A 26,086-nucleotide genomic window follows, 5' to 3' on the forward strand; every position below is an offset into this window, starting at 1 on the left:
TAAGGCTGTAGTCGAGGCACACAGTGGGTCAGGGACACCAGCTTTGCAGCCAGGCGACTCTGAGATCTGCCCCTTCCTTACTGCATGACACTTAATGCCTCCAGGCCTCTAATATTCCTCATCTGTAAATGGACATAATAATACCCAGCTTATAGGGTTATGGGGAAGTTAAAAAGGTGAAACTTTATGTAAAGAACTTAGCACAGCACTTGGAATGTTAATAGAATGAAAGAAATGATCAGTATTATCATTAGTCGCACTACATTTTAACTAATTAATTAATTTATTAATATTATTTGTTTTTCTGAGAGGGAGTCTTGCTCTGTCACTGAGGCTGGAATGTAGTGGCTTGATCTCTGCTCACTGCAACCTCTACATCCCAGGTTCAAGCAATTTTCCTGCCTCAGCCTCCTTAGCATAGCTGGCACTGTAGATGGGAGCCACCATGTCTGACTAATTTTTTTTTTTTTTTTTTTTTTGTATTTTTAGTAGAGATGGGGTTTTACCATGTTGGCCAGACTGGTCTCGAACTCCTAACCTCAAGTGATCCTTCCACTTCAGCCTCCCAAACTGCTGGGATTACAGGTGTGAGCCACTTGCCCAGCCCATTTTATTTTTTAAAAAACAATTTCAGGCCAGGTGTGGTGGCTCATACTTGTAATTCTAGCACTGTGGGAGGCCTAGGTTGGCAGATCACTTGAGGTCAGGAGTTTGAGACCAACCTGGAAAACTTGGTGAAACTCCATCTGCTGGGAACTCTCGACCAGCAAGAGGATTCCAACCTGAGTGGGGGGTTGCACAAGAAGAAAAGGAGACAGACAAGCGGGGTCAGGAGGGTTGAGGAGTCAGTGCACCAACAACTTTATTTCTCAGAGGTTCAGAATATATACATTTTCCAGGCTCTTATTTACGTCATTGCAAGAAGAAAAACAGGTAGATAAATCACATGCCATTCACAATATAAACGACAAACAATAGGTGATCATAAAGGGTAATGATTATTTTTGGTGCTCACATACATGTTTACGTAAAAACATTGTTCCTCATGACTGCATGTCCATCTGGTTATCTTTTAACTAGATTCTCCTTTGTATCCCCGATCCTTTCATCTCAAGCTCCTTCTTCCTGGGGACTCTGCATCCCAGCTCAAACCACCCATATTGTGAGACTTGCTTTGCAAGATTTCACACGGGAGGGCTCCCAACACCCATCCCTACAAAAACAAAAACAAAAAACTTAGCTAGGTATGATGGTGTGTACCTGTGATTTCAGCTACTAGAGGGGTTAAGGTAGCAGGGTCACTTGAGCCATGATTGTACCCCTGCACTTCAGCCTGGATGACAGAGTGAGATCCTGCCTCAAACCCTGCCCCCCACACACACAAACACAAAACCAAAATTTTTTCCACCTGTGTAATTTCATTTGTAAAATACAAAAATTAGCCAGGCATGGTGGCATACACCTGTAATCTCAGCTATTAGTAAAGACAGCATTTCACCATGTTGGTCAGGCTGGTATCAAACTTTGTGATCTGCCTGCCTTGGCCTCCCAAAGTGCCAGGATTATAGGTGTGAGCCACCATGCCCAGCCAAAAGTTTTATTTGTTAATATATAATATCTGACTGGGGGCGGTGGCTCATGCCTGTAATCCCAGCACTGTGGGAGGCCAAGGTGGGAGGATCACCTGAGGTCGGGAGTTCGAGACCAGCTTTGCCAATATGGTGAAACCTCATCTCTACTAAAAATACAAAAAAATTAGCCAGACATGGTGCCACACACCTGGAATCCCAGCTACTTGGAAGGCTGAGATGGGAGAATCACTTGAGCCGGGGAGTTGGCGGTTGCAGTGAGCCAAGATCATGCTATTGCATTGCACTCTAGCCTGGGCAACAAGAAACTCCATCTGAAAAAAAAAAAAAAAAAAAAAAAAAAAAGTCCTTCTTCTTCTTCATCTCATCTCTTATAACTTTTCTTGATTTAAACTCTACTACTTTTTTTTTTTTTTTAAGAGATGGGTTTGAGGGGGCGGGTTTTACTATGTTGCCTAGGCTGGTCCTGAACTCCTGAGCTCAAGCAATCCTCCCAACTCAGCCTCCCAAGTAGCTGGGATTACAGGCATAAACCACTACACCTGGCTAAAATCTGTGTTACCTGATATTAGCATAGCCACTGCTGCTCTCTTTTGGTTACTATTTGCATTGCATTTTATTTTTATTCATTTGGGTGAGCCAGCCTTTTTAGTATCTGCCACACTCTCCAAAGTGATATTACCAGTTGATATTCCCCCTAGTGTTTACTTGTGTATTAATAAGGCTGTTCAATTTTGCATATTTTATTGCTTATTTCATTTCTTCTATAAATTGCCTGTGCATATCCTTTGCCCATTTTTCTGTTGGCAGAAACCTCTAGCCCAGTGCTGAATTGGGGTTTCAGGAGTCAGTCTTTTGTCTTGACTTTGATTTCACCATCTAGTAGATATTTGTAGTAGACAAACCTTTCATCTAGAAACCTTTCATGAGATTAAGAAAGCTCACTAAGAGTTTTGCTGAATTGGGAATGCTTTCTTTAGCATGGCAGCATGCTTCAAACTCTTAAGATGGCTTTTAAGATATCTTTGTATCGTCTAAAATGTTATTTTATTTTATTTATTTTTTCAGATGGAGTCTCACTCTGTTGTCCAGGCTGGAATGCAGTGGCTCAATCTCAGCTCACTTCAAACTCTGCCTCCCGGGTTCAAGTGATTCTCCTGCCTCAGCCTCCCGAGTAGCTATGATTACAGGTGTTTGCCTTCATGCTGGGCCAAATTTTGCATTTTTAGTAGAGACAATGTTTCACCACGTAGGCCAGGCGGGTCACAAACTCCTGACCCCAAATGATCCACCTGCCTCAACATCCCAAAGTGCTGGGATTACAGGCATGAGCCAGCGCACCAGGCCAATGCTTTTTTTTTTATCATTGGGGTGATTGTGTGTGTGTTTTTTTCCCCCTTTAATCTATTGATATAGTTGCAACATCGTTCTATTTGACAAGTAGTGGTAGCTTGGGTTTGGACTATCAAACGAGACATAGTAGGCTTTACCCAGTATGCATTTACTTGGCTTTAAGAAAAGATACAGGTCATATGGGACAATGTGTAAGAGCAGCACAGAGCGGAAGTCTGAGGACTCCCACGTGTAGCTTCTGAGGCACCTTTTCACTCACACACAGACACTCAGTTCCAAGGCTGAGGGAGTATGGACCTGCCTAGCTCTGGGAAGCCATCGGCTCTGAGGCCTTCGGATTTAATGCCTTTCTTTTTCTCTTTTTCTTTTTCTTCTTCTTCTTTTTTTTTTTCTTTTGAGACTGAGTCTTGCTCTATCACCCAGGCTCTATGCAACCTCAGCCTCCTGGGTTCAAGCGATTCTTGTGTCTCAGCCTCCCAGGTAGCTGGGATTATAGGCTTGCACCACCACACCCGGCTAATTTTTGTATTTTTAGTAGAGATAGAGTTTCGCCATGTTGGCCAGGCTAGTCTCAAACTCATGACCTCAGGTGATCCACCTGCCTCAGCCTCCCAAAGTGTTGGGATTACAGGCGTAAGCCAACGCACCTGGCAAGGGGCCTTTAGATTTAATGCCTTTCTTTCTGTCTTTCTTTCCTTCTTTCTCTCTTTTCTTTCTTTCTTTCCTTCTTCCTTCCTTTTCTTTCTTTGTTTCTTTCTTCCTTCCTTCCCTTTCTTTCTTTCATTTTTTTCTTTCTTCCTTTCTTTCTCTTTTTTTATTCTTTCTTTTCCTTTCTTTTCTTTGTTTTTTTTGACACTGAGTCTCACTCTATTTCCCAGGCTGGAATGTAGTGGCGTGAACTTGGCTCACTAACATCTGCCTCCTGGGTTCAAACGATTCTCTTGCCTCAGCCTCCTGAGTAGCTAGGATTACAGGTGCGTGCCACTACACCCAGCCAATTTTTGTATTTTTTGTTTATTTGCTTTTTTGTTTGTTTTTGAGATGGAGTTTCGCTCTTGTTGCCCAGGCTGGGGTGCAATGGTGTGATCTCAGCTCACCGCAACCTCCGCCTCCCAGATTTAAGTGATTTTCCTGCCTCAGCCTCCAGAGTAGCTGGGATTACAGGCATGCATCACCATGCCCAGCTAATTTTGTGTTTTTTAGTAGAGATAGGATTTCACCATGTTGGTCAAGCTGGTCTTGAAATCCCAACCTCAGGTGATCTGCCCGCCTTTGCCTCCCAAGGTGTTGGGATTACAGGCATGAGCCACTGTGCCAGGCCATTTTTGTATTTTTATTTTTATTTTTTTGAAACAGAGTCTCACCTTGTCGTCCAGGCTGGAATGCAATGGTGCAAACTCGGCTCACTACAACCTCCACCTCCCAGGTTCAAGCGATTCTCCTGCCTCAGCCTCCCAAGTATTACAGATGTGTGCCACCATGACCCGCTAATTTTTTGTATCTTTAGTGGAGACGGGTTTTCACCATGTTGGCCAGGCTGGTCTCAGACACTTGACCTTGTGATCCGTCCACCTAGACCTCCCAAAGTTTTGGGATTACAGGTGTGAGCCACCGTGCTCAGCCAGATGTAATGCCTGTCTAGTCAGGGACTCTTCAGCTCCTGGACTGCCATGTCTCAATGATTGAAGTCACTCATGAATCAGTTTTTTAAAAACTATGTTCTACTTTTGCCCAGTTTAACATCAGGGTTGTGCTAATCCTGGGTCATGATTTGGGAAGCTTCCCATCATTTTCTTTTCTCTGGAATAGTCTCTGTAATATGAAATGATCTGTTCATTGACAATTTGGTAGAGATTGCCAGTAAAACCAGCTAGGTCTGAGGTGAGGTGAGGATAGGTTACCTTCTCAGTGTCCTCATTGATGATCAGCCTAATTGATTTTTTTTTTTCCATTTTGAGTCAGTTTTGGTGATTCTTACTTTTGTAGAATATTTATGTAAGTGTGCTAGATGGCCAAGCAAGACTTTTCCATCTGCTCTGAAATTAGTGGTGGGGAGTCAAAACCACAGTCAGGCTGGGTGTGGTGGCTCACACCGGAAATCCCAGCACTCTGGGAGGCCAAGGCGGGCAGATCACCTGAGGTCAGGAGTTCTCAGGTGGGGAAAGATGTCTGCAGGGCTAGGGGAGGGCTCTTTCCCCTGAAACATAGCCTGCTCTTTCGTTTCTCTAAAAATTATTCAGTAAGGTCTGAATTCGCCTTTACTGTTTTGGGGTGCGTGTCTGCTGTTTCAGTATCATCACGAAGGGCTGAGCCACAGAAGTCAGCCGCCATGCAGGGTTCAGGTCACACACAGGTCCTGCAATCCCGCCCAGGTCTTTGTATTTAAAGCCTCACTGTCATCTTGATCAGATCATTATCTAGAAGGTGCCAATGGCCTCCTGGCCTTGTCTGCCATCTCAGGACCCAAGGTACTGGGGCATGGACACAGGGGTGAGTCGGCCCAAGCCCTGAGCTGGTACAGATGCCTGCAGGGTGCATGATGCTGACCCGAGACCCAGCTGGTCTCTGAAACTGCACACCTTGTGTGTTCACTGACTGAAGATGGCTCCACATGAGGGCAGCAAGGTTTAAACAGAGTCTGCAACTCCACCCTCCACACCTACAAGCCATGTTCCCAAGTCAAGGATCTGGAATGACACCTTTCTTCCTCCTTAAATGCTGGTATCGAACTCCTGACCTCAAATGATCCACCTGCTTTGGCCTCCCAAAGTGCTGTGATTACAGGTGTGAGCCACCACGCCAGAACTTTTTTCTTTCTTTTTCCTTTTTTTTTTTTTTTTTTAAGACAAAGTTTTAGTGTTATCGCTCAGGCTGGAGTGCAGTGGCATGATCTAGGCTCACTGCAACCTCCGCCTCCTGGGTTCAAGCTGTTTTCCTGTCTCAGCTTCCCAAGTAGCTGAGATTATAGGCATGTGCCACCATGCCCTGCTAATTTTTGTATTTTTAATAGAGACAGGGTTTCACCACGTTGGCCAGGCTGGTCCTGGTCTCAAACTCCTGATCTCGACTTATCCGCCCACCTCAGCCTCCCAATGAGCTGGGATTACAGACCTGAGCCACCACGCCCAGCCCTGATCTTTTTTTGTTTGTTTGTTTTAAATGAAACATTGTATCTGCACTAAAAAAGCTGCATGTGAAGTTAGCTAAATAGTAAAATACAAAGAAGAAGGAAAGAATCTTTGTAACTGATTTCAAGAGTTGTTTCAATTGCCCCAGCCAGGGTGGAGCACCTGGGTAGAGACCTAGTGGCTGGTCCACCCCCCTCCGCCCTGCAACCTCTAACTGCAACAGTCAGCTTCCTCATCTGAATAGGGGAGGTGAAAATGATGGCTTCTCCCTGTAGGGCTGTGCACAAGGTTTAAATGAGCCGCTCCCATTCAGGTGCAAGGAACCTAGCCTGGTGGGTGGTCAGCACTCAGTAGATATTGTGGGGAACATTCCCGTGTGAGACCCCCAGTTGCTTATTTTCACTTATTTCTGTTTGAGTACTTAAAGTTTACAGTGAGGAGAGTCATAACACCCAGTGCCGGCTCCCAGCTTAAGACTATGCACACTCAAAGACCATAGCACTCGGTAAACACGGGCTAACAGCCTGAGTGTCCTCCCAAAGGTAGAAACAGCAGGGCTCAGGGATGGGGGAGGTACGGCTAGGAGCATCTCCACTGATCTAACAGGAAGCTCAGGTGGTAATAATGCTCACTTATCTGAAGCTCACCTCCTGCCGCGTGGTCAGGTTCCTAACAGGCCATGCACCTGTATCCGTCTAAGGCCTGGGGGTTAGGGACCCTTGCTCTAAAGAAGAGCAATTTTTTTTCTTTTTTTCTTTTTTTTTGTGAGATGTAATCTCGCTCTGTCTCCCAGGTAGGAGTGCAGTGGCTCGATCTTGGCTCACTGCAACCTCCGCCTCCCAAGTTCAAGCAATTCTCCTGCCTCAACCTCCTGTGCAGCTGGGATTATAGGCATGTGCCACCAAGCCTGGCTAATTTTTGTATTTTTAGTAGAGACAGGGTTTCACCACGTTGGCCAGGCTGGTCTCAAACTCCTGTCCTCAAGTGATCCACCCACCTCAGCCTTCCAAAGAGCTGAGATTACAGGTGTGAGCCACCAGGCCCAGCTCTGATCTTTTTGTTTGTTTTAATTGAAACATTGTATCTGAACTAGGAAAGTTGCATGTAAAGTTAGGTAAATAGTAAAATACAAAGAAGAAGGAAAGAATCTTTGTAACTGATTTCAAGAGTTGTTTCAATTGCCCCAGCCAGGGTGGAGCACTTGGGTAGAGACCTAGTGGCTGGTCCACCCCAGCTCTGCCCAGCAACCTCTAACTGCAACAGTCAGCTTCCTCATCTGAACAGGGGAGATGAAAATGATGGCTTCTCCCTGTAGAGCTGGGTGCAAGGTTTAAATGAGCCGCTCCCATTCAGGCATAAGGAATGGAGCCTGGTGGGTGGTCAGCACTCAGTAGATGTTGCTTATTTTTACTTATTTCTGCTTCTGTTTGAGTCCTTAAAGTTTACAGCGAGGGGAGTCATAACACCCAGTGACGGCTCCCAGCTTAAGGCTATGCACACTCAAAGACCACAGTGAGAGGGGAGACCTCCTCACCTCCTTCACTTTCACCTCTTCCCCTCACCCCCTTCCAGATGGGAAGGAGAGTAAAGAAGGAAGAAATAAAATAACAAAGAGCTGGGAAAATGACTCCCTCTTCAGTTCCCAGCATCTCTGTTATCTGTTAACCTTGAAAGAGCTGCAAATGAATGCTATCTCTGCCAGCTGGAGCCCAGCACTGGTTCATGCCCCCACGTCTCCATGGGCCAGGCTCCCTCCTGGAAACACCTCTGCCAACAAACAGCTTGTTGCTTTTGTCTCATCTCTGTAAGCCCGCCCTGCTCACATTGCATATGAATTAGCAAATCAATGAAGCCAAGAGATTGTAAGGTCAGACATCCAACAAATGGAGAAAGACATCGTTCCACCTCAGTTTCCCCTTTAGCGTTGTAAGCCTATAAAAGGGGAGAGAAGCTGCAGCTCAGGGAGCTGGGTGAAAGAGGCTGTTGCCCTCTGCACCTGGCAGCCAAATAAAAAGCCATTTCCTTCCTCAGTCCTGTGTTCGAGAGGTTTGTTCCCCACGGCTCCTGCTACAATAGCACTCAGCAAACACAGGCTGACGGCCTTAGTGTCCTCCCAAAGGTAGAAACAGCAGAGCTTAGGGACAGGGGGAGGAAGGGCTGGGAGGTCCAAGGGTGCCTGCAAGAGTCCAGCCCTGAAGACTGGGGGTGTCCAGCTGGAGAAGCCGAATTGGGATCCTGAGTGACCAACACTGAGAACCAAAACCCAGTCAGAGGGGGGACAGGGACAGGTCAGAGGCTCAGGGAGAGGAGGTGCCTTCCTGCCAGGAGGAAGACACTCACCATCAAGCAGCCCCTGGAGAAAGGGGTCAGAGTAGAGACGCGACCATAGTGGCAGCTGCGTCAGGAAGCTGTGCACGGCCTCAGCCTGGCCTCTGTGTTTCTTCTCGAGTTCTGTTTCTCTTGTCTTTACCATGTGTGACCTTACCTGGCATGGGGCTCTTAGGGGTCTCTGTCGATGGAGCGTCCATCCAGAGAGCAGAACTGGGGAAGACGGCCCTACCTTTCCCTGACTCCAAGACACATGAGGTGCAGATCTAGGTTCCACCCAGAAGCCATGAAAGCTGATCTGATGCTAACCTTAGTTTCCTGGACCCGGACAGACTCACCTACATCCCTGCAGCCTTGGGCAGGTAAGCCAGGTGACGCCACTCTAAGTGATAAAGACAAAACTCAAAAAGCAAGGGCAGGCTGGGTGCAGTGGCTCACACCTGTAATCCCAGCACTTTGGGAGGCCAGGGCAGGTAGATCACTTGAGATCAGGAGTTTGAGACCAGCCTGGCCAACAAGGTGAAACCCCATCTCTACCAAAAATACAAAAAATTAGCTGGATGTGATGGTATGCACCTGTAATCCCAGCTACTCGGCGGCCGAGGCAGGAGAATCACTTGAACCCAGGAGGCAAAGGTTGCAGTGAGCTAAGATCATACCACTGCACTCCAGTTTGAGAAACAACAGAGTCCATAAAAAAACAAAAACAAAAAACAAGCAAGGGCAGGGGCAGGCCAGCCCCATCCCCATGTTTCCTAGCACCTAGCCCAGGCTTTGCAGGGCACAGACTCCTGGGTGTCCAAGCGGAACTGCAGGGTCTCCTCCAGTGTGGCCTGGGGGTCATGCGACCTGGCTCTCACCCCACCCTGCCCAGGAAAGGGCCGAAGGTTTGTGCGGCACATCTCTGCTGCACGCTCGCCCTCTAGAGGGTGTGACCTGAACAGCACACTTGAGAAGTCGAATTTTTCTCACCTTTCAGTTGAGGAGGGGGACTGTCAAGGCAAAGCAGCATGGGTGGTGACAGCAGGCTTTGGTAAAAAGATTCCGTCTACCCTGGAGCCTGGGGCCAGGCTCTATGCTGGTGTTACCGAGGGTCCCAGCGAGCTTGCCATGAAACTCCCTGCCTTATCCCGCCTGTGTGACTCTGATGACCTACTTCAATATGGAGGGGTGTGCCCTACCTTGAGCTTGGCCCCAGGGTCCCCCTATATGGAGCCTCCACCTGTTCTCCCTTTCCCAGGCCCCCAGGCCTGGTCATAGTCATCCCCTGCCTGCTCATAGTCCCTGCTCCCAGAAGAAACAGGTCCTGTGGAAGCCCCTGGTTGGATGTGCTCATTTGAACATGTTCACCTGAGACCTGATTCTTCTGATCCTCCCTTGCTTGGGCAACTCTAACAAATATCAACTTTTTTTTTTTTTGGCAGGGTCTCACTATGTCACCCAAGCTGGAGTGCAGTGACAGAATCACCGGTCACTGCAACCTCAGTCTCTGGGGCTCAAGGCATCTTCTCACCTCAGCTTCCCGCCTAGCTGGGACTGCAGGTTCACGCCACCACAACTGGCTAGTTTTTTGTATTTTTATGCAGAGGTAGGGTCTCGCCTTGTTGTCCAGGCTGGTCTCAAACTCCTGGGATCAAGCCATCTGCCTACCTCAGCCTCCCACAGTGCTGGATTACAGGTGTGAGCCACTGTGCCTGGCCGAAGGTGAACTTTTCATCATCTTTCTCTAAGGGCTTGGGCTGGTGGCAGTGGCGGGGGTGGGTGCGGGGGTGCAGTGTAAACCTCACGCTTCCTCCCGTCTCTATTTTTACACCCTTGCCCTAAGATTTGACATCCTTCTCATCGAGGGATGTAGTCTATTTTTTGCACCCTTGCATCTGGGCTGGACTGCGACTTGTATTGGCCAAGAAAATGCAGTGGGAAATGAAGTCATGTGATTTCTTTGGCTGGGCTTTGAGTAGCCTTGTAGGTTTCATTTTTGCATTCCTGGGACTTGCTCACCTCCATGGAATGAAACAGACTTGTAGCCCTAAATGCTGTGAGACCAGGTGGAGAGAGAGAGGAAACACCCCAGCTGACAGCCTGCCCAAGCCTCCAGGCATGTGATGAAGGCCTCTTGGAAATTCAGCCCTGTCCAGCTATTTCTTTTTTCTTTTTCTTTTTTTTTTAGATGGAGTTTCTCTCTTGTTGCCCAGGCTGAAGTGCAGTGGCACTATCTCGGCTTACTGCAACCTCCGCCTCCTGGGTTCAAGCGATTCTCCTGCCTCAGCTTCCCAAGTAGCTGGGATTACAGATGTGCACCACCACGCCCAGCTAATTTTTTGTATTTTTAGCAGAGGCAGGGTTTCACCATGTTGGCCAGGCTGGTCTCGAACTCCTGACCTCAGGTGATCCACCTGCCTCAGCCTCTCAAAGTACTGGGATTATAGGCATGAGCCACTGTGCCTGGCCTCTTTTCTTTAATTTTAAAATTCAAGTTATATACATGAAAATGGCAATGAAGAATCCCACAACAGTCCTGTGTATTCCCAGACAAGCAACATCCATGCTTCTCCAGCCAGGTAGGCTGCTTCGGGACTCTTGGGCTGGAAACACCCACTGGGCCTTGCAGGCCTCTCCCTGTGCAGCATACATAACCCTAATGAACCTGGCCTCAGTGCTGGCTATGGGTTTGCATGAATCCAGGTGTGAATCTGGACTCTACCACTTACTCTCTGTGTGTTCACAGGAAAAGGAAAGAAATGCTTTTCCTCATAGCACAATGGTGTCAGCAGCAATCCCCTGTTCCTGATATTAGGTAAGATAGGGTGGGATTGTGCATGAAAAGAGCTGAGCCCAGGTAGGAGACAGGGTGCATTTGCCAGAAATGGTGGGTGCTAATCCAAAGGCGAGTGAGGAGAATCTTCTCTCCAACCATCTTGGCTCCCTGGGCACAGTGCTGTTACCTGGGATTTGCTGCCCTCCTCCCCCCGCCCCACACACCTGCCCCAGGAAGGGGAGGAGGCTCAATGGAGAGCATCAGACTAGAGACCAGGGCTGGGACCAGAGCTGGGAGCCTAGAGCAGAAGCCAGGTCCAGAGAGAGTCAAGAGGAGGGGACAGTCTGCAAGGGAACCAAAAGAAGCCCCTGGAGGACAGGAGGCAAGTGACCATCAAGGAACCTGAGGAGGAGGCTCGAGAGCAGAGGCTCCGAAAGGCTGCAGGACCTGGACCTGGATTTCAGCACCAGACTGGCCCTCATGTCCTAGTGTGTTCATGGTTCAGGGTCCTCCTCCTTCTGTGATGGTCACAGCATGTGCTCCTGTGGTCCTTTCCTGGTTGACCTTAGGACACAGGGGCTTACATAGCTTCAGAGTGACCTACAAGCTGCTGGGTCGGGGATGCCCTGCCCCGTCCCTTCCTGAACTCAGGCCGCCCATGCTACCCACATCAGTGTCACAGAATAAGGAAGTTCTCTGCTGTGTCTTCCCGCAAGCTTTGGTTTTGATTCCCTGCTCTGACAACAGCCCTACGTGGATGCTGTGGAGTGACAATGGGGAAAGCCTGCCTTGGCCACACTTCAGCCACTTTGGGGAGCAGGGACCAGGAAGGCAGAAGCACAGGGGACAGGTGGGAGGACAGGTGTCCACACCCTGGAGAAAGGCCTTGAATGAGACTCTGCACCCCCCAGAAAGTAGGCTCCAGGGCAGCCACCCCTCCGTCCCCCACTGCGGCCAGCACAGGGCATGCCTGCTGCATCCAGGGCTGTGCAGGGCATGCAGTGCAGAGGGCAGAGTGTGTCCTACGCCTTGATCCCAGGCCCTGGGAAAGGAAGGAGACAAACATGCCAAGCTCTTGTTTGTGTCAGTCCATCTAATTATGGCAAACTGGAGCAAGGAGTGCTTTCATCCCCGTGCCCCCTCTTGAGCAGATGCTAAAGGCTCTGAAATTTACCTAGACCTGCCCAGGCCTTCCCAGTGAACAGAGTGATTCAGGGACACAAATCCCATCAGAAGGGTCACCCTGTGCCCTTTCTCTCACCTCCAGGCCCTGCAGAAATGTGGGGAAGCTGTGCTCCTGCCCCAAGTGAGCCCCCGAGTCCCGGCAGCAGGCCTGGCTTCCTCCTTTCCCAGGTCCACCTGCTGCACCCAGCACAGCTGCCCCTGGAGGAACATTCATAAGTGCCACAACCTGGCACAGCAGGGTGAGTTCCCCTGGGACTGCCATGCCCCCTGCCAGTGCCCCACCCTGCACACCCACATTCCTCTGTGTGCTGAAGCCTGTCTCTCTCAGGACAGCAAAAAACCAGTGACAGCTGGCCCCTTCCTGGTCCTCTTGAGGTCAGGTCAGGACAGAGTGTATAAGGCATCCATAGAACCTGGGAGAGACTCTAGGCTCATGTCAGTGCTGCAGTCCTCAGAGTGATGGAGATAAGTGTGCACCATCCCTCGGCCAACTGCAGGGAAGAAGAAAGCAGACTGTGCCCCTTCCTGCGGACCAGCAGCTCCTCCCCCATTTCGGCCTCTGTAACACTGAGTGAAAATGACAGACCCCACACCCCACTGGAGTTTCCGCTGGAGCCCAGGAAAGGTCCCCAGGGACAGGAAGAAGCTGGTTCCCCATGTGGGTGGCAGGGATGGGTGCAGGGAGAATGGCCTCCTTCACAGGTGCAGGCGTTGCCTGAGATTCACCCTGGTCCCCCGTAAGGGGGGATGAGGCAGGTGCCCAGCAGGGGTTCAGACTATTGAGGGACAGACCAGGGCAGAGGGACCCTGGGCAGGTGCTGGGATGCACAGCCTGGGTCACCCTGGGACCAGAATGGAGGCCCCTCTGGGGTCTGGAGTCCATGCTGCCCTGTACCGAGGTCCCTGCTCTGCCACCACTGTGGGGCCCCACCCCCTCTACAGCCCGGAGGACCACAGGCTGCCAGTTCCCAGCCCAGCTCCCAGCAGTGTCATGGGGCTGTGTCCAGTCCCCTCCCCAGGACCCACAGGGCTGCCAGGTCATGGGGAAAGCTGTGAGTTGAGGCCCAGGGAACAGGGGCCTGTGCCCTGGGGAGGTGGGGTTCTGGGGGACAGAGAAGGTCTCCCTGGGACCTGCCCTGTGACATGACTAACTGTGGGGTTCTCTCACCAGGGTCAGGCCCTCTGGCCACCCCTACACTGGCCCCTTTGCCCAGAATGACCGCACATTTTTTATCACTTGCTTCCAATGAGTGGAGTCAGGGCTGCTATCAAACCCAGACACACAAGCAAAGGGCAGCTTTGCCAACCCGGTCCCTCCTGTGCCCGCCCCTGTGTGGGAAACACTAAAGCCCTCTGCTCAGGGCGGGCTGGGGTACGCCCTGGAGTGCTCTGGAGCAGCTGGAGGAGGTTTCTTTCTGTCAAGACTCTGTTACTGTGTGTGCGTATGTGTGTATATATGTTGTGTATGTTGTGTGTGTGCGTGTGTATGTGTGAGCATGTGTTGTCTATGTTGTATGTATGTGTGTTGCGTGTGTCATGTGTGGTATGTGTAGTGCAAATGTTGTGTGTGTATGTGTTGTGTGTGTGTGCATGTGGTGTGTTGTGCATGTGTGTGGTGTGTGTGTGTCTAGGCCACAGAAGCAGTGAGTCATTTCTGCCCAGGAGCAGCCGCCTGTGAGACCTGTTCTTGGTCATGTATGTGGCTTCTGAGGACTTTCCAGAAATTGTGAGGTGGGAGCCGCCTGCTGTAATCAGGCACATAAGTCACACATCCCAGAGTTGGGAACCAGCACAGAAGGCCTGGAACAGACCCCGAAGTGAAGTCACAACCCTGACACCTGCCGCCCTGACCCTGGGCTCCCTCACTGCCTCTGAAGCCTCCTGGCTCCAGGGCTCAGCTCCCCTCCCCTCCATAGCTGGGCTCTGCCTCCGGGGCTGCTCCCCGGACCCCAGCCTGGACACCTGCACCCTCCCTGAGCTCCTTCCCCTGCCTGGCCCTGTCCCACACTCAGCCATGGGCTCCCCTGGGCTCCCTCTCTAGGGGGGTGGAATCAGGAAAGGGTGGGCACAGGGCTGCTCCCAGTGGCCCCTGACTGCACATGTGGGTTCCTTTTCTGCAGGGAGACAGGCTGCTGTGCTCTTCCCGTGGGGCCTGTCCCTTCTAATCAACGCACGGGTGGTGAGTGAGCGTGGGGTCTGCATTTAGGTTCCTCTCCTGTGAGGTTTAGCTGAGTTTTCTGGCCCTAGAGGGAAGTAGTGTGACCTTTGCCCCACTGCAGATCCACTACAAAAGGAAAGGCAGCTACGCATTTGCTGGTGTTGATGTAAACACTTGCAATTCATGATACAATTACTGAGCCAAAGCAGTTATGGAAGATTCTTAATGTTTTATTAGTCTAGATTCGAAGCCAATTAAAATAATCATTTCATTGATAAACTGAATTAATTAATTAATTGAAAACTATTCTGAGAACATTGAGCATAATCTTACTATTGTATATTTGGAACATAACAGACATTTTCAATTTTTTTTTTTTGAGACAGAGTCTAGATCTGCTGCCAGCTGAAGTGAGCGGTCTCGGCTCACTGCAACCTCCGCCTCCCGGGTTCAAGCAATTCTGCTGCGCCAGCCTTCTGAATAGCTGGGATTACAGGCAGGCGCCACCAGGCCCAGTTAATTTTTGTCTTTTTCACCATGTTGGCCAGGATGGTCTCCATCTCCTGACCTTGTGATCCGCCCATCTCGGCCTCCCAAAGTGCTGGGATTACAGGTGTGGGCCACAGAGCCCACCTCAATTAAAACTAATTCACTCTGATTTTTTAAAGAATCTACTTGTGAGGAGCTCATTGCTTTGCTGGCATTTGTGATCAGCTGGAGATGGTGGTGAACAGCCTGCTTGCATTTCTTGGAAGAAGATCTTTTATTCTGCTGCTCAGCCCAGGTCTCTGCCTTCCTTAGAGACTAAGGATCATCCATCGGTTTCCCTGATTCAGGAAGAGCAGGGAGTTGAATGGAGCAGGGACTGAGAGAGTAGAAAGAGGGCACAGGGAGGAGGCCTGGGGACAGGGACAATGACAGGAGAGGTGGGGGGACACGGGAGGTGGGAGAGAGAGGGAGGCTGTGAGAAGGACAGGGAGAGACAGAGCTGGGCACCCGGGGGGAGCAGGGAACCCAGAGGAGGCTCTGAGCAGAGGGGAAGGCAAGGCCCAGAGGGAGAGGGAAGGAGGGGAGGCCGATGGGGCTCTGGGCAGAGGGAGGAAGCCCTCACCTGGAGAATGGCCTGCAGCCTCCCACTCAGGGCTTGGCTGTGCTCATCTAGTCCCTCCCAGGGCTGGAAGGGGTGTCCCTGGTGATCCACAAAGGTGTCCCAGCAGTACCTAAACTCTGAAAAAGGGACAGGGGAGATAAGTCACGTTCCCTGTGGGGAGGGGGAGGCACTGAGGGCCCTGACTCTCAGGACAGACTTCCACATGCTGGTTTCGGTCCCTCCTTTCCCTCTGCCTCCCCTAGGGACTTCCCTCCTTCATCAGGCACTTCCTTCCCATTGGAATCTGGGACACCCCAGTTATTCTTTCTGGAAGCCCCAAGTCCTTCTTCCACTTGCAGCCACCCTCCCCGCCCTTCCCAGGCCCCCATCTCCTGGCCTGGCCTCTCTCTTCCCATAGACCCCAAAGTCAGGCAGAGTGCAGCCCTCGCCTCTGCAGGCAGCAGACCAAGGCCTTTCTCCTATTCTTCTCATGGACCTCTCCTGCCCTTACCCTCCCCACCCACCCCACTGGAACCTTCCCTTCTCACCCTCAGAGGTCATGATGGAGACTTGGGCCCCAGCATTCTGCAGCATTTGCAACCCCTCCTCATATCCTGGGCGACAATCATAGATGCGGGCAGCGAAGATGTGCAGGTTCACGTGTGGGTTCTTTTGAAGAAATTCAGCCACCTCCCGGGCACAGTTGAAGCAGGGGCTCCAGGAGATGAAGCAGGTGACCCTGTAGGTCTGGGTCAGGTCCAGCTGCCAAGAAGGAACCCGGTCCAGGAAGCACCTCTCTGCATGGCGGCCATCAGAACCACTGAGATTCTTAGCCTAGAAAAGGAAACCAAGTGTGAGGTCATACGTTGTGAACAGGGAGGGAGGGCCTGGACCAAGTGCAGCTGGGGAGGCGGGGGCCTCCAGGACAAAATTAGAGGGGTCACCAAAACCCATTATTAGGATGAATGATTTTCTGTGCAATATTTAAAGTATCAAATGTTATGCAAAGGTCCCAAGATAAGCAAAATATTGTCTATTTAAATACAAACAAATCAAGCCAGGCGTGGTAGCTCACATCCAGCACTTTGGGAGGCTTCGACAGGTGACTCACCTGAGGTTAGGAGTTCAAGACCAGCCTGGCCTACATAGTGAAACCTCGTCTTTACTAAAAATACAAAAATTAGCCGGGCATCGTGGCGCATGCTTGTAATCCCAGCTACTAGGGAGGCTGAGGCAGGATAATCACTTGAACCTGGGAGGTGGAGGTTGCACTGAGCCAAGATCTCACCCTTGCACTTCAGCCTGGGCAACAAGAGCAAAACTCCATCTCAATAAATAAATAAGTAAATAACCCAGATCAGGAGCAATGATGTTTTATTTTGTCCCAGCTCCGATATACACAGGACAGCACTCTCCTGTCAGTCTCTATTTAAAATCTTAGTTTTTATTCACCATAGTATCCCAGGACCCAGGTACCTTCCCACTTTGGAGAAGTGCATTAAATTTGCTTTTAAAAATACTGCATTAATTATTAAATTAAAATGTGTTTTCTCTAATTACTGAGCATTTGAAGCCCCCTTCAATGTTGTACCCAAAGTCAGAGCTTTCAACAACCTCACTCCAGGCCCAGTGCTGCAGGGAGTGGCTACAGAAATGGGGGTGGGGAAGAGGGGCCGGCTGAGCCCCAGGATCCTTGGCCTGTTGCCCCTGAGTGAGTGTGGTTCCTTCAAAGGGAGATGGACCAGCTCTACTCATCAACTCCCCTACCTCCATCCCATCTGTGGCCCATAATTCTAGAAGCTTCTATTCTGTGCCACAACCTGTGCTGAGCCCAAATGTGATATAGACTTAGGCCAAAGGGGATTCCACAAAAGTCGTGGGGAAGAGAAGACCAGCAGGACTTACTCCAAAGTGGGAAGGTCCCTGAGTCATGGGATAATTGTCATTGTCGTGACTTATAGAAATATGGTATTTGCTCCAAACTTCAGAGAAAAGGACTTTCCACTAAGACTAGAAACTTATCAAGCTGGGGACAGCAGGGCAGCAAGGACTGTGATTGTGATGGGGACAAGGACAGGGAAGGACTCCAGAGAGGACACAGGTGGAGTGGATGACATGGTTTGTGCTGAGAAGGGGCTGTGGCTCATTCCTGGAGGAGTCCCATTGGTTAGGCAGTTATGGGGACTGGAGCCCTCGAAAGGACATTCCAAGCTGGGCATGGTGGCTCATGCCTGTAATCCCAGCACTTTGGGAGACCAAGTCAGGTGGATCATAAGGTCAGGAGTTCAAGACCAGCCTGGCCAACATGGTGAAACTCTGTCTCTACTAAAAATACAAAAATTAGCTGTGTGTGGTGGTATGTGCCTATAGTCCCAGCTACTTGGGAGGCTGACGCAGGAGTATCACTTGAACCCAGGAGGTGGAGGTGGCAGTGAGCTGAGATCATGCCACTGCATCCAGCCTGGGCGATAGAGCGAGACTCCCCCTCAAAACAACAACAACACAGACATTTCAAGAAGTGTGTGTGAGTCCAGCAAGGCCCACATTTTGCTCACAGACCCCAGAGGAGTCCACAGTTTCCAGCACCAGAATCAAGCAGAACTTGTCCTCTCTAACCAGGGCTGTGCTGGGCAGGGGCCAGGGAAGATCGTCCCTCTAGCTCAGGGCCCCTTGGCCCATCCTGTCCCGGCTCCTCCCCAAATGCTGGCCATCCCTGCATCCTGATGTGGGCCTGTTCTGGCCTTGCTGTGGGCTCTACCCTGGTCAGGACAGAATCCGTGGTCGGCCTCTCCTGCCTCAGTCTCTCTCCCCGCAGGATTAAAGCCCAGAAGCAGGTACTGAGGAATCCTGGCCTTATGAGGTCAGGTAGGCCCTGAGTCCTCAAATCCCACAGTTCTGAATCATTCCTGGGGAGAGCTGCGTCTGTGAGGAGGGGATCCCGGGAGGGTCTTCAGGAAGCACTTTGCCATCGGGCAGACTTGACCCCACCTGGCCGTGGAGGGTGACTGAAGCTGAAGTCTTCTCCAACCGTGGGGTCAGCAGTAGCAGCTGCTGCAGAAAGCACAGGTGGCAGACACTCTGCGGGACACCACATGTACCACCGAGAACCTTCTACCTGTGAGAGTCCTTGGACTGGGAGGGCGCTGGCTGGATGCAGGTGGCTGGGTTGCTCACCTGATTGCGTAGACAGTCCCTCTGCTCAGTCATCAGGTCCCTGGTGCCATCGGGACCCTGGCGCTTCACCTCATAGCACAAGTAGGTCTGGTGCCGTCCAAAGACCCCAGGGTTATTGGTAAAGTTTTCAGTGAACGTATGTGGACCCATCAGGAGTCTGTGGACAAAGAAACTCAGCTGCTCGCTCCTCCCCTGCACCCCCCATTCCTTCCTGTGCTCCCCATATGCTGAGGCACTTGTCAGAGGAGGGGCTTCCACTCACTTTGTGGGGGCCACTGATCCTCTCTCTGACCTCTTCTGGGGGATTATCAGGAAGTCAGCACAGCCCTGGGCCTGTCTAGACCTTGTCAGAGTCTCCCAGGGTCAGCTCAGTGTCCTCAGGCCCTCTCCCCGGGGTCTCCTTCCCTGGCCTCACCATGCACCCCTCGCTGCTGGCATTGCTTGTCCTCAGCCTCTGCTGGAAGTGGACCCACTGGGGCTTCCCTCCTGCCTGCTGGATTAACACTACCACACCCAGCATCAGGGCAGAGACATTCCTGAGTGGGATCACTGGGGAGAAGAGCCTGCTAGGGACTTCTTTTAGGATAATTCATAGGATTTTTCGCATCCCTTAGGATGCCCTGAGGTCTCCCAAATGTGCCTCTCAGGTAAGTTGGGGTAGCTCAGGACTCCTGGGCTGGAAACACCAGCCCCACCTGAAGGCCTCTCCCAGACCCTCTCAATGCATCCTGACATAATCAGAATTAGAGAAATCTCTGTTTGGAGACAGCAGCAAAAGAAAGAAAGAGAGAGAGGGGGGAAGAAAGGAAGGAAGGAAGGAGAGAGAGAGGGAAGGAGGGAGGGAGGGAGGGAATGAAAAGAAGGAAGGAAGGAAGGAAGGAAAAGAAGGAGGGAAGAGGGAAGGGAGAGAGGGAAGAGGTAGAGAGGGAGTGAGAAGGGAGGGTAGAAGGGAAAAGAGAGAGAGAAGAAAAGGGAGAGAAAGGAAGAAAGGAAAGAAAGAGAAAAAAAGGAAGGAAGGAAGAAGGAAAGAAAGAAAAAGAAAGGAACAGAATCTGTTCTCTACTGTTTTGAGTAGACCTGGGGATGCATCTGGGCTCTATCCCTCACTCGCTTTGTGTTCTCAAGGAAAGGAAACAAGACTTCCTCATAGCAAAGTGGTCCTACAACCAACCCCCTTTTCTTAATATCAGGGAGAACGAGATGACACTGAACATGGAAAGGGCTTAGGTCCAGGGACAGGATACATTTGCAAGAAATAGTAGACCCTCATGTAGTCAAGCAAGGAGAATCCCCACTCCGACCATCTTCACCGGCTGGGGCACAGCACCATTATCTACCGGGATTTTCAGGCTCCCTGTGCACCTGCCCCGGGAGGTGGAAGGATACCTGGAATTGGTACCATTGGTGGAGAGACCATTGCTGGGACCAAAACTGGAAACCCAGACCAAAAGGCCAGGCCCAGAGAGAGGGTCAGGAGGAAAACAGAGGCCCCAGGGGTTTGAGGGTGAGGTGAGCACTCATCAGAAAAGCTCAAAGAGGAGGCTGAGGCACAGAGGTGCTCAGAGGGGCCTCCCATACCTGGGCCTGGATGCTGGGCTGGCCTCCATGTCCTCGTTCCTTCTTGGTTCCTGGTCCGTGTCCTCTCGCTCCTGAGACTTGCTCAAGCTGTGGTGTTGAGAACTTCACCAACATTCTCTTAGGACTTGGGAGCCTTAATATATCATCATAGTAACCTGGAAGCTGCTGAGTCAGTGATACTCTGCCCCACCCCTTCTCCAACTCAGGCCATACATGCCACCCATGTCAGCATCAGAACAAGGAAGTTCTCTGCCACACCTTCGGGCAAGCTTTGGTTTTGATGTCCCCACTCTAACAACAGACCCACCGGACACTGTGGAGTGACAATAGGATGTAGACCCAGCCACACTTTGCTCCCTTTGGGCTGCAGGAATCTGGAAGGCAGGAGGGCAGGGGACAGGTGAGAGGACAGGCAAGGTCCTCAATAAGACTCAGCATCCCCAGAGAGCAGCCTCCAGGGCAGCCAGCCCTGTGTCCCCTGCTGCGGCCAGTGCAGGACGTGCCTGGTCCAGGCTCCCTGGCACCTGCTGCATCCTGGGCTCTCTGTTAGGTTCCTGTGTCCTCTTCCCTGGCTGCGGATGAGAGACCAGGAAGTCCTGCATGCTCCTATGCATCAGTGTATCTAATAATTGCAAACTAGAGCGAGGGGTGTTTTCACCCCCATTACCCAGAGGAGATAATAAAGGCTCTGAAAGGTACCAAGACTTGCCCAGGCCCTCCCAGCGAACAGAGTCTCCAGCAGGGACACACCCCTACTCAGAAAAGCCACCCTGTGCCCTTCCTCCCACCTCTGAGCCCTGCGGAAATGTGAGGGACACTGTGCCCCAAGTAAGCCCCTGAGTCCCAGAGGCAGATCTGGCCCTGTTCTCTCCCAGGTCCCCCTGCTGCACCCGGCACAGCTTGAGTGAGGACCAGTTTCACATTGGCCCAGCACACTTGAGCAGGGACCAGTTTCACATGAGTGGGGACCAGTTTCACTCCAGCCCCTGGATGCCAGAACTTCCATAAGGGCCACAACCTGGAACCTCTGGGTGAGCTCCCCAGGGACTTATGTGCCCCCTACCACCACCACTGCCCACACTGTCCACATCAACAACCTTTTGTGCACTAGGGCCTGACTTTCTCTGGGCAGCAATGTCCCAGACAAAACTGGCCCCTTCCTGGTCCTCCTGCAGCCAGGATAGGGCAGCGTCTGTAAGCCATCAGGGGAGGCCAGAGGTGGTTGAGAGCATGCACCGTCCCTAGCCCAACTGTGAGGAAGACGGAAGGAGAGTCCACCCTTTCCTGGGGAAGGACAGCCCCTCCCCCATTTCTGTCCCTGGAATGTTGGCTGAACAATCACTCTTAGGTGGAAAATGTGATAAAATCCCAGGTCTTGCTGGAGTTTCCCCAGGAGCCTGGGGAAGGTCTGAGGAGAGAGGAAGAAACTGGGTCCCCAAGGGGGAGGCAGGAGAATGGCCTCCTTAACAGATGCAGGCTTCCCTGGGATTTGCCCAGGTCCCTGTAAGGAAAATTGGGAACAGGGCAAGTGCCCCACAGGGGTCCAGACTGAGTGAGAGAGACAGACCAGGGTGGAGGGATCCTGAGGCGGTCCCTGATTGCTGGGCCACTCAGCCTGCGTCACCCTGGGACCAGAATGGAGGTGCCATTCAGGTCTGGAGTCCACCATGCTGCTGTGTATGAGGTCCCGGCTCTGCCACACTGTGGGACCCCACCCTGCTACATCCCAGACGGACCACAGGCTGCCAGTTCCCAGCCCAGGTCTCACCAGTGTCATGGGGCTGCATCCAGTCCCCTCCTCAGGACCCACAGGGCTCCCAGGTCATGGGCAAAGCTCTGAGGTGAGGTCCAGGGAAGCTAGGAGTCTGAGGAGCTCAGGACAGAAAGGGATCCCTGCTCCTGTGCCCCCCCTGCCCCCTACAGGGTGACACGACAAAAGGGACCCTTCCTTGGGATACCCCAGACACACCCAGATGCCCACTTCAACCCTGCCCATGGAGCAGGCGAGGGGAGCACGTCCACGTCCACCTGCTTCTCTGGCTTTGATTCTGGGCTCTGACAACAGACCCGCCCTCCTCATCCTAGAAGCAAGTGACCTCAAAAGCCAAAAGATTGCTCCAGGCAAAGGGGCCAAGTTGGTGGGGGTACAAAGGGTAGGGGGGTAGGAGGGTGGAGAGGGTGGCTGCACCTGCCCTTGGACAGGAGACAGTGCTGTCCTCCTAGGGTGAGGCCCTCTGTCTCCCATGCCCCCTGTGCCTCACTGTACAAGCCAAGCACCCATGCAGGGCTCCAGAGAGGAGAGAAGAGAGGGTGTTGGGGGATCCCACCAGCAGAGAGGGAGGCCAGGACCTTCCCTGGCTGAGGGTGGGCAGGGGCAGCCACTGTTTGAGCATCTGCAGTGGCCTCTTTGACATGAGTGCAGTGGCCTCTTTGCCCAGAGTGACTACATTTTGGTCATTTTTCAGTTACTTGCTTCAAGGGGTGGTGCTGGGGCTGCTGTCAGAACCCAGAAATGAAAACTAAAGGATCAGGTTGGTGACGTGGTTTCCCCGGTGCTCTCTCCCGTAAGAATTGCTGAAATCCTCTGACTTGGGGCAGAGCTGAAGTAGGCATCTGGGTGTGTCTGGGAACTCCCCGGATGGTTCCTTTCTGTCCTGTCACTGTCTGTGTGTGCTTGTGTGTCTGTGTGTTTCTGTGCCTTGGCCACGAGAAGGGGTTGGGCCTGTTTGCTCATGAGCAGTTGTTGGGGAGGCCCACTGTGTGCCACATATGCAGTTTCTGAGGTCCTGAGGCGGAAGCCCCCACTGTATCCACCACCCCTCGTGGCAGAGAAGGAACCCAGAGAAGGAGGAGAGACATCCCACCTCGTGGAAGCCCAGGAATCGGAGAGACCAGTGTCCCTTGTGCTTAGGTGGCACAGTGGGGTCCCTCTCTCCCTCCCCACCCCCATGCTCCTGGTCAGCCTCCTCCTGCTCCAGCCCTGGTTGCCAGGGCCTGCCCCCCACCTTCCCTATGGGGTGGGACACTGGTGAGCCACATATTCACAGGGGACCCTCAGCGCAGAATGAGCACTGAATGTTAATGCATGTAATTGACATTCACATCGTTCACTTGACCAGCCCATCCACTCCCTCCCGGATGCAGGGAGAACCTTCTGGAAGAGCCTACTTGACATGTCTGGTATCCTTGGCCTCCCGACAAGTCTGGACCACTGATCCCACATGGTAAAAAGGGACCCTCTCACAGAATACTCCCAGACACGGACAGATGCCCCATAGAGAAGGCAGTGGGTAGGTCCTGGCAGTCCTGACCCCACCCAGTCCTCCAAGGGAAGCATCCCTAGCTGTTTCTGCTCCTCGGCCTCCGACACCCTCATCCTAGAAGCAAGTGACTCGGAGGGCCTGGGCTGCCCCTGCATGGTGAGCTCTGGGCCAGTGAGAGCCGGGGGCCCTGCTCTCAGCACCACCCTCCTCCAGGGGTGGAGACTGGGGCCTTGGCTCTGTGAGCTCCTGGGTCTGTTCCTGGATGCAGCTCAGCTCCCTCTGCTGTGCACACAGTTGGTGCCCAGTGTGTGCACGATGGCTCAAGTGGAGGGTGTAGGAGTCTGGGCTGGGAAGAGGGCCTGGCTTCCACCTCTGGCTCTGGATGGAGAGGGCACCAAGCTCACAGCGTCACCCATGTTGCTCAGCCGTTCGCTTGTGCTGGGCAGAGGTTCTCTTGCCGCTCCTGTGTTGACTGTATGGTGTCTTCTGCTGCACAGAAATTTCAATTACAATCCAGTCAAATATATCACACTCTCTTCCCTTGGACTCATGCCTAAGGTCATGGTTGTGACCTTTCTACGTGTAGAAATTCTTACCTGTCTCTCTACGGTATGTTGCTTCTCTAGGGAAGACTGCATGCCAGCCTCATGGAAACACTTAGTGCAGAAAAGGTGGCATCCCTGTGGCAGGGAGGCCTGGGGGCCATAGTGTTTGGCATTGTGTGTCTTGCTCATGCCAGTTTTCTCAAGCGCAGGATGGCAAAAGCGTTTTCCTGTATTTCCTCCAATCCTCTTGTGTATATCAACAAATACACGTGTGAGACCCACATGCACAAACACACATACACACACACACACACACACACACACACTCCACCAAACCTTTGTTGAGCCAAGTGGGTGATGCTCCCTCAAGTGCACAAGCTGGTGTCCTCCTCAGGGCTTTTGTGCCTGCGCATGGGTCACTTACCACTGGCTGTTGGAGCCCAGCTTCTCCCATGACAGCCCATGCGTCTGCCTCCCTCCCCGGCACACAGCAGGAACACCAGCCCTGCCCTCTTCACTGGGAAAGCGTGCCATGCACAGGTGGGTGTTCAGTATTGGATGAATAATTCACACTAATGTACCCTGTTCAATGCACCAACTGTAAAACTGCTGGGGTCTCCCAACATTCCTTGGGACACACGTTAGAGTTCACGGCCAGGCAGGGTGGCTGACAGTTTGCTTTTCAGTGCTCTTCTTTTTGTCCTCTTCAGCCACGGTCCTTGCCAATGCCCGCTCTTCCAATACCAGCATGAAAGCGCCAGTGTTTTGTTTTGTTTTGAGACGGAGTCTCGCACTGTCACCCGGGGTTGGGTTTCAATGGCACAATCTCAGCTCACTGCAACCACCGTCTCCCAGGTTCAAGTGATTCTCCTGCCTCAGCTTCCTGAACAGCTGGGACTACAGGCATGAGCCACAACACCAGGCTAATTTTTGCATTTTTAGTAGAGATGGGTTTTCACCATGTTGACCAGGCTTGTCTTGAATGCCTGACCTCAGGTGATCCACCTGCCTCAGCCTCCCAAAGTGCTGGAATTATAGGCATGAGCCACCACACCTGGTCATGTATTGACCTTTGGACCTCAACTCTCCTTATCTTTCATAGTTTTTGAAATCAAATGAGTGAATCCAAGTCCTATCAATGCAATGACCAGCTTGTCAAGTTCCAGTAAAGCCTTATCAACATTTTTAATATTATTTCATTCATTTATACATCAGTTGGTTATGATTGATACTACCAACATCAAGGCTGCATTTATAATTAAATTGGGACTTCCATCAAGGGCTGGGCACACCATGGGAGCTTAAGGAAGGAGAGTGTGCTTCCTCTCTGGGCACCTCATGGCAGCCAGGCTTGGAGCATCCCCAGAGCAGCCTTCACCACCCCCACATGATGCCAAATCCATCTTGGGCTGCTAGGTATCCAGCCCCAGTCATGAGCACGGCCTGGGGCTGGGAGTCCTGAGGGCTGCTGGGGTGGTCCAGGCTGGAGCGGTCCAGGCTGGAGCATCCACTCCTTGACAGGGGAACCTGGCCCAGAGCTACAGGGTCATCTGCTTCATCTCCTGGAGCCCCTGCTTCAACTGTGCAGAGGAAGGCGCTGTGTTCCTTCAGGAGAGCAGACATGAGCCTTCGCACCTTTGCTGCCCGCATCTATGATTACCGCTGAAGATACTGAGACGCTGCACACACTGCAGGGAGCTGGGGCCCAAATCTCCATCGTGACTGCCACAGAGGAGAATGGAAGCCTGGAGTGGGGTGGGGTCAGCTGGGGCAGGAGAGGGCCCTGGGGAGTTACTAGTGGGGAGGGCGGGCATCCCTGGGGGAGAGGCCTTGGTCTGCTGCCTGACTTTGGCAGCACTACACTCTGGGCTACACTCTGGGCCTGACTTTGGGGTCTATGGGAAGAGAGAGGACAGGTCAGGAGACGGGGGCCTGGG

The 26,086-nt window shown here is 51.9% G+C and overlaps 1 protein-coding gene across 1 annotated transcript; it reads right to left on the reverse strand.

Annotated features, from left to right (window-relative positions):
• Positions 1–15,296: 15,296 nt before the first annotated feature.
• Positions 15,297–20,370, reverse strand: APOBEC3A (apolipoprotein B mRNA editing enzyme catalytic subunit 3A). The gene is made up of 5 exons (XM_039462978.1): positions 20,342–20,370; positions 18,764–18,920; positions 16,138–16,423; positions 15,496–15,726; positions 15,297–15,364 (listed from the first exon to the last, which is right to left on the reverse strand). Exons 1-5 carry the CDS (start codon positions 20,368–20,370, stop codon positions 15,297–15,299), a joined length of 771 nt encoding a protein of 256 aa, XP_039318912.1.
• Between the last annotated feature and the right edge of the window lie 5,716 nt (positions 20,371–26,086).

Source organism: Saimiri boliviensis, chromosome 21 (assembly GCF_048565385.1).
Source record: "Saimiri boliviensis isolate mSaiBol1 chromosome 21, mSaiBol1.pri, whole genome shotgun sequence".
NCBI classification, from domain to species: Eukaryota; Metazoa; Chordata; class Mammalia; order Primates; family Cebidae; genus Saimiri; species Saimiri boliviensis.